The sequence below is a fragment of the Apium graveolens genome, chromosome 7 (assembly GCF_009905375.1).
Source record: "Apium graveolens cultivar Ventura chromosome 7, ASM990537v1, whole genome shotgun sequence".
In the NCBI taxonomy this organism is placed as follows: domain Eukaryota; kingdom Viridiplantae; phylum Streptophyta; class Magnoliopsida; order Apiales; family Apiaceae; genus Apium; species Apium graveolens.
The window spans coordinates 246,901,719-246,910,563 of NC_133653.1; the positions used below are offsets into that span (position 1 = coordinate 246,901,719).

General features: G+C 36.6%; 1 protein-coding gene across 1 annotated transcript; it reads right to left on the reverse strand.

Annotated features, from left to right (window-relative positions):
* Positions 1-6,870: 6,870 nt before the first annotated feature.
* LOC141674606 (uncharacterized) lies at positions 6,871-8,460 on the reverse strand. Its single transcript, XM_074481317.1, has one exon. The coding sequence runs from the start codon at positions 8,458-8,460 to the stop codon at positions 6,871-6,873; it is 1,590 nt and encodes a 529-aa protein (XP_074337418.1).
* Between the last annotated feature and the right edge of the window lie 385 nt (positions 8,461-8,845).

The window sequence follows — 8,845 nt, forward strand, 5'->3', positions numbered from 1 at the left end:
CTATAAGAAGTCTCTTTCTCGTCCCTTATAAGTGCAAATCCAAACAAAATATTTTGGTAGTGGTAATTCACTCCCATAATTAGAATAAAAGGCATGTCATACCTATTAGTCCGATATGTCGAGTCGAAAGTTACCACATCTCCAAAATTCGTGTGCGTGTTAAGCGAACGAGGATCAACCCACACCAAACCCCTAACCCGATTCTCCTCATCCACATCCACTTGGTAGAAAAAATTTCCATCACTTTATTTTTGCAAGTCTCGTAACAAAACCAATCCACACTCCGCATCGCCGGAATCAAAAACCCGTCTTCGAATGTCACGTATTACATTTCGTACGTCTTGAGCGGAAAAACCAACTTTTTCAATACCACCACACGTCTCACTAAGTAAATTCATCACTTTCGGGGTCTCGATACCCTATTTGTTACTCAATCAAAAATCGGGTAAACGGATCTATGTTGCGTGATCTTTGCATGAATTTTACCTTATCCGATGTAACCATAGCATGATTGTGCTCTAGGTTAACCTTGGTTACCACTACTAGAAATTTGTCGATAGACATCGCTTATTAGCCGATGTCTATTTAAAATCCAAGCGATGTCTTTGCATGCGATGAGAAAGGTAGGTGCATTACTCATCGCTTATTAGCCGATGTCTATACACAGTTTAGACATCGTTTTTCTTAACAATGTGATGTATTTTTCTTCAATGTATACCTTCACTATGGTTTCAGTTATTCATTCATATGTCATGTATATCATTTTAAACTTATCACATATAAAGCAATATGATGTGTAACTTAACATATTACATCAGTCTTTTATTAGAAGCGATGTTGTACCTTTCTTTTTTTAATGGAACCGATGTCTTTGTGTGTGTTTAACATCAGTTCTTTCAAAATGTGATATCTATTATATTGTTTTACATCAGTCATTTCTTGTGAGCTGATATATGTGCCTGCTTATGACATCAGTTTATTGAATGAAATGTCTTATTTGACTACATTTTACATCAGTTATTTTGTTCATGAAGTGATGTTTGTTTATTTTTTTTATTCATGAATCCCCTGTTTTAATCAAATGCCCAACACCCAAACAAGAGTCATCCAAAAACATACCAACTGCCATTTTACCATTCCAAAACTAACCAAACCAAAACAAACGCAAAAACAAACATACATTCATTGATTTACCATAGATTATACCAATTACGTACATATATCCACCACCAACCAAACTTCATAATCCAAACAAACTACATAACTGCAATAGCAAGTACTAGACATCCACCATCGATCATTTACATAGTTCATCCCAAACAGAAATTTACCAACTAAAGTTCCCCCATTATATTTATCAACAAAAACCACTAGTAGCTCTTACAAATTCTTACAAATTCAGTCTACATAAAGGAGCTGCAGATTAGGCCTTTTTATAAGAAGGACTCGATATGGCTAAGAGTCTCACATCGAACCTCGTCCAGCTCAGCCTTGGCAACAGTCACCTTTCGATTCTTTTTCGACCACTGAAAAGTGTAACACACATGAATTAGTAACAATGAATTCTACCATAAATTATATGTACACCAGTTATATCAAGAATGAATTAAGCAAAAAAATATACCTTTTTGACAAATGTCATTTCATTATCCATGGCAATTTGTTTCATATACCACATAACAACATAGCCGCATTCAGTTCCACCGGGCTGTTTGGGGCATCCCTATTTAATCCAAAAAATTCAGACCAATTAATAAGTAAATTAATGCCCCTATCTAACCGAAAAAACTCTGACTAATAAGTAATTAATGCCCCTGGTTCTTACGGTAAGATATCTGATAGTCGGTGCTTTATTTCCCCTTCCGGCCTGAATATTGAACGCAATCACAGCCCTGTCATCTTAGCAGTATCAATAACACAAATTGATTGATATCTCAATAATGAAAATAATCACTCGAAATTAAATACAAATACCTTGATATTGCTTTTTCCAACTCGGGATAGGTAGTTGAACGAGGCAGAGGATTGAGTATGAAAACCTCGCCCGCCCAAATCACAACCAATATCCAATGGCAGCTATTTTTTATAAATATTTATAATAAACAGAATTAATATCAGAATCATATCATTTTGAATTTCATGCTTATAAATAAATAAAGCGATTTATAATAAATCTGGAGACGTTTTTTATGTACTTACTTGCTATTATGTGGCATAAAAAAGAGACGATCAGGATTACCATCTTTAAATCGACTAACCAAATTATCTTCAAAATTGTTGTTCAAGGTAAACGAGACTCCGGGATCACAGAAAGCAAATTGCTCAAAATTTTTATTTTCACAAACCATGCAATGCAAGTATCTGCATTGCAAATAAAATGAAATTATAAAAAAAACAAGAATATAAATGCAGAAATTATCAACAAGAAGACAAGACAATAATTAAAAAAATTATACTACTCACGCCATGTATGCAGAAATTGCTGCTTGGCCAATCATTTTAAACTCAAGCAAAGCAATTATGTTTTCATGCAAAATGAAATTTTTTTTCTCAACACCAAACACCTCCGCATCGCACGGGATTTGAATGGAGTTTCCAGTGAACTTCATGAATGTCGTTGCATGTTTATACAACAACCGAAAGCGCTTCAGAACATTTTTATTGATTTCCATATTCTCAAATAAGGACTGAACCTTATGCAAATCAGTTAAAGGATCCTTCCCTTTCCTTTTACTTTTCTGAAAATATTATCAAATTTATTAAAACAAATATAGAGTTAATATAATAGTGCGAGATCCAATAAAACATAGATGTAAAAATATATACCGCGGTACCAGGGGCATCTGGGAATATGATTAAGTTGCGGGGCCATGAGACGTAGGAGCCAACAGCCTGCTCTACTGTTTCAATCTCACCGAATACCGGAACAGGAATCTTGGCTTGTCCTTGGATTGGCCCATCCACTGAGACACGAGCACAACCGGGCTGCATTGGCAATCCGTGAATAGATTTGTTCATGTCATCATCGTCAAACAACAAGCCAAATGCCACCTTATTTTCTATTGTGCCCACAGCCAACTCACATTTTTGTGGACCAGCCTACACACATATATATATATATTTAACGAGTAACTATGACGAATACTTGAATAATGTCGAGCTAAATTAAATAAATGTGCTTGTTATTTTACCTTATTCTCTCGTGGAAAAGGATCCATTTGATCATCAACTATTTGAGCATCACAACTTGCTTTTTCCGAAACCAGAGGAGATGAAATATTTGCTTTACTGAGTAAGCCCTTCAGTTCAGCCAAATCCTGCCTTGTCTTCTCCATTTCCTTCGCCATCTCTTGCTTGGCCTTCTCCAACTCTGCATCCCTCTCACAATCCCGGGCCAACATCTCAGCTTTGGTTATTCTACTTCTTTTTCCATTTGGTAAATTAAAGAAAATTGATGGGCTAACAAAGCCTCCAACTCCTCGAACCCTCCCCGAATGTTCGGGAGTTTGCAAGGCCGTAGTTAACACATCTTGACTCCCAGAAGGAATGAATTCCCCCTTACTTTGCAGCTCCAGTAAATTCTTCTGTCATGAGAATGTTAACATATAAATCAGAACTGAATGAACCTCCTCATAAAAATATTAAAATTAGAACTGAATTGAATTGCATTAAAAAAATTAACGTTGCTTGTTAAATACTCACAATTCTTTTCCCTATTTCAGCTAGCTCTGGATCAACCTCCTCATCATCAAGTTTTCCCTTACGAGCCTTGTGCCACATAAGAGCCCGATCAGGTTCTTCATCGAGAGCCAAGGTTCCTTTCTTTTGCTGATTAAAATCAAAAAATATTAACACAACAATATATGTAGAATGCAACTATTTAAGTTCAATGCTTAAACAGAGGTTACCTCTTCTTCCAACAATCCAACATAACCCTTTCTAGATGTGCGGTGAGGATATTTTCGATTGCTCACCCGCTCCATTTGTTTTTCACTAAGTGACTACAACAAACATTTTAAATAATATTAACATGCTATTTTTCCTAAAATATTTGTAATACATAAAAATATCAGTTCACAACATAAATAAAACACAGATATAAACACACGATCGATCTCTTTCGCGTATACCTTCCATGTCGAGGTAGTCCTTTCAGCAACAAAATTTTTCCAAGCCTCCTTACCAACAAAAGCATACTTCACTGGAGGCTTTCGTAGTTTCTTCTTCTGTCCAAGATACGGCTTAACATAATCCCTTGTTAAATTTGCTTTAAAATTTCTCCACTTTGCTCCTGCAGACCTGATCAGCCCCTTCTGAAGTTGCTTGGGGACTTTAAATGTCTCCTGAAACCAATGTTATGCTCTACATGAGTACAAGAAAATGCAAAATTTACAATGTGCATAAGAAATTGCTTATTTATATACCTTCACATCGATCCATATTTTCTCCTTTAGTTCATCGGGTACCTTTGACCAGTTAGGATAATCAATCGGAATCATCATCCTAGCCAACATTCCGATGTAGGACTGTAGACTGTGCCTTGCATTCCCGACTGGAACTCCATGTGCATTGCACGATACCTTTGCTTTCTTGCCCTGCGCCTTCCTCACCACCACTTTGTGCATAGCGCAAACCCCTCGGGCAGATCCATACCTTTTCTTTGTAGTTTCGGAAGTAGTGACTGTTGCCTTCGTGTCTTCCATAGAATCCATATTTTCATCTTGATGTTCTGTTTCCGGCTCCAAGCTTTTATCCACCTCCTCATCTGACTTGTCTTGTACTTTAGATATTTGTTTTTTATTTGCCATTTATCTTTTTCTATCTGAAAATGAAACATATATTTCATTAGTCACAAGCATATATAAATAGTTATAAACAGTCATAACTAAACTAGTGAAGTATGAATACATAAACAGTTATAAACAGTCAGACACGATGACTATATGCATTCATAAACAGTCATAAACATACGAAAATTCAAATAATATCATTAGACATAAACAATGCTAAACAGTTACAAAAAAGGAGATACATGACTGCAAATAATATTGTCACTTCTTAACCCAAGTGCCCTTAATATTTTCTCTAATATTTTTTTCAACATCTTCACCGACATCACATATAGGAATTTGGCAGCAGAATGGGGATTTTCCATGGTTGTGTCTCCTAAATCATCGTCGTTATACACATCTTGGTAGTCTCGAGTTGTAGAGGTTAATACAACGGACCACTTGGCATCCACCAGATCTTCAATATAATAAACTTGCTTTACTTGATCCATAGACACATATTTATCTCTTTTGTGGCCTTGTCGACTTAGATCGACAAGTGTGAACCCAAGATCATCCACCTTAATTCCCTTGTTATTATCTGCCCAATTACATAAAAATAACGGGGCTTTGAATGCATGATAATCTAGCTCCCATATTTCTAAGATAACACCGTAAAATGTCAAGTCACTTTCTACAGGGTTCAAATCTTTAGCGCTAGACACTTGGACAGTTTTAGCAACTAAAGACACTCCGCTGTTTTGAACAACCCTCACACCATCTCGCTCTTTTGTAAAGTATCGGACCCCGTCTACTAGATAAGCTTCGTAAGTCAAAACTGAAAATGATGGTTTTCCGGCTATCCATCTTATTGTCTCTGAAACTCCTCCAGGATTCTCCTCTATTTCACTACTAACCTATACATTTTCAGAAACAAAATACTTCTAAATTCCATATTACTACAGAGCAAATAAATTAGGCACAAATGAAACTATAAAAATACTAACTTTTTCTAGAAACCAATCGGCAAAAAGGCGATTGTGCTCTCTCAAGAGCCAATGAACACTTTTCTTTTTTCCTTGATGGATTCCCTCTAGATACTCCTTATGCATTCTAACAGAAATTATATAATCATTAACTAGCCAGTAAATATATAATTTATATATTAATTGAACAACCACAAAATTAATAAATTCTTACAAAATATATGGCTGTACTTCAATGTTGTTTAGAAGAACATGTAAATGAGCTTCATCCCGCTCTTTTTCATCGATTGATTTCATTGTCACAACAGATAGTGGACCACTTAACTTGCCTTCATCTTTACGAAGACCAGCAGTGGTGCAAGCTTGCTTGACAAACTCTTGGCAGAATTCTACTGATTCTTCTCCCAGATAGCATTCAGCTATACAGCCTTCGGGGTAATAACGGTTGCGTACGTAACTCTTCAACACCTTATTAAACCTCTCAAATGCATACATCCATCTATAAAATACCGGCCCACATAACCGTAATTCCCGAACCAAGTGCACTATGAGATGTATCATTATATCAAAAAATGATGCAGGAAAGATTTTTTCCAACTCATACAAAGTTACTATTACATCTGATTGAAATTTATCTAGTTTCGATACGTCTACAACTTTGCTGCACAAAGCATTAAAAAAGAAACACAACCTAATTATGGTGATCCTGACTTTTTTTGGAAGTACCGCACGAATTGCAATAGGAAGCAGTTGTTGGAGTAAGATGTGGCAGTCGTGGGACTTCATCCCAAACATCTTTAATTCTTCCATGGAAACACAGTTTTTAATGTTCGACGCGTGTCCATAAGGAAGTTTCATGTGCATTAACGACGACAACATTTTCTTTTTTTCTGCCTTGGACAAATTAAAAATTGAAGGGGGTAAGTAGTTTTTTTTTCTCCTTTTTGTGGAGCTAGATCAACCCTAACCCCCGTCAATCATGTCAAGACGAGAAGCTTCACTATCTTTAGACTTAGATTTCATATTTAGTAGTGTGCCGATCAAGCTATCACACACGTTCTTCTCGACGTGCATGACATCTAAACACTGACGGACATGGTGAAACTTCCAATATTCTAATTCGAAAAAACCGACTTTTTCTTCCATGGACAATCAACCTTCTTTGACTTACTTACTTCCTTCTCAAACTGAAATTTAATTTTATCTTGCTGCAATAAAACCTCTTCTCCAGACAGAGGTTGACGTGCCTGCCCTAATTCTTGTTGTCCATTAAAAGCGGCCTTTTGCTTCCTATATGGATGATTCCTAGTCAAGTAACGCCGATGGCCTTGGTAACACATCTTCCTGCTATGGCTTAAATACTTGGCAACTGTATCTTCAGCGCATACTGGACAACACATATAACCTTTATTAACACATCCGGACAGATTTCCATATGCAGGAAAGTCATTTATTGTCCACAATAAAATTGCTTTTAAAGTGAAATATGACTTGGTGTATGCATCATAAACATTTGGTTCACCTTCTTCCCACAACTTCTTTAAATCATTGATTAAAGGCTGTAAATATACGTCAACGTCATTGCCAGGCTCATGTGGACCGGAAACTAAAATTGTTAGCATCATAAATTTCCTCTTCATACATAACCACGGAGGAAGATTATAAGTCACTAATACTATTGGCCAACAAGAGTATCTATTGGTTAGACCGTTAGTATGTGGGTTTATACCATCTGCAGACAACGCCAAATGAATATTTCGTGCATCACTACCGAAGGCAGGCCACCTATAGTCGATATTTCTCCAAGAAGGAGAGTCGGCTGGATGCCGCATCTTTCCGTCTTCTATTCGCTGCTTTGAGTGCCAGGTCATTAGTTCAGATGTATAAGGAGATTTAAACATCCGTTTGAATCTCGGTATAATTGGAAAATACCACATTACTTTAGCAGGAACATTAATCCTTATTTTACCATCCTTTCCTAACTTCCAGCGAGATAAACGACACTTAGGACACTCGGAAGCATCAACATTTACCCCCCGATACAGTATGCAATTGTTTGGACATGAGTGATATTTTATGTATTCTAGGCCCAAGTCAAATAAGGTTTTCTTGGCTTCATATGCATTAGGTGGCATCACATTGTCCTTAGGAAGGAGAGAGCCAACGGTAGACAGCAAATCGTTAAAGGCACTATCACTAATTCCGAACCTAGCTTTCCAATTGTGCAATTTTAGCATCGACTCCAACTTGGTACATTCACTACCCTCATACAAAGGCTGTTCAGCATCAGCCACAAATCTCCTAAACTGATATGACTCATTATTGTACTCACTCAAATTATATGCAGCATCACAAACATTGACTGTTTCTGATGCAAGGCCAGGGGAAGGTATCGGTGCGCGGGCAGACGTAGGTGCAGGGGCAGGCGTAGATGCAGGGGTCGGAGCATTTCTATTAACTGATGACCTACTTGCAGACCCTTGTGTATGCCAAATCCAATCAAGGTACCCCAGACTAAAACCATTTTCATATAAATGTCCCCTGATAATCTTAACTGCAAATTTTTTGAAGTTAGCACATCTTTTACAGGGGCAGGGGATTCTTTTAGGATCACTAGCATTTTCCTCGGCAAATATCAAAAACTCTTCTACCCCGATTTCATAGTCAAGTGTGTGCCTATCTTTGAAAATCCAAGATTTGTCCATGCTATTCTCAAACTACCTGATTGTCAAATAACATATTAATTTACTATATACTATAGTACATTTACTACCTAGTATAATCAATATAAAATTCCTATATTCACTCATAAACCATGCTATTTACAACAACAAGCCCCAAACACAAATATATTTATAAACAACACAAACACAAATATATACAAGCACTTGTTATTACATGTAAATATGTATTTTAACTACACATACAACTACACATGCAACAACTACACATTTCAATTTCACATGCATACATACAACTACACAAATATATACATGCAGCCCAAACATATATAAATAGATATGTAAAGAAGAATATACCTAACAAAGCAAGCTCCAAAATCCCAAAAAACACAGCAACAAACTCCAAGAC

Coding starts and splice junctions, on each gene's coding strand:
- LOC141674606 (XM_074481317.1), bottom strand. CDS start 8,460: ATGGACAAATCTTGGATTTTCAAAGATAGGCACACACTTGACTATGAA.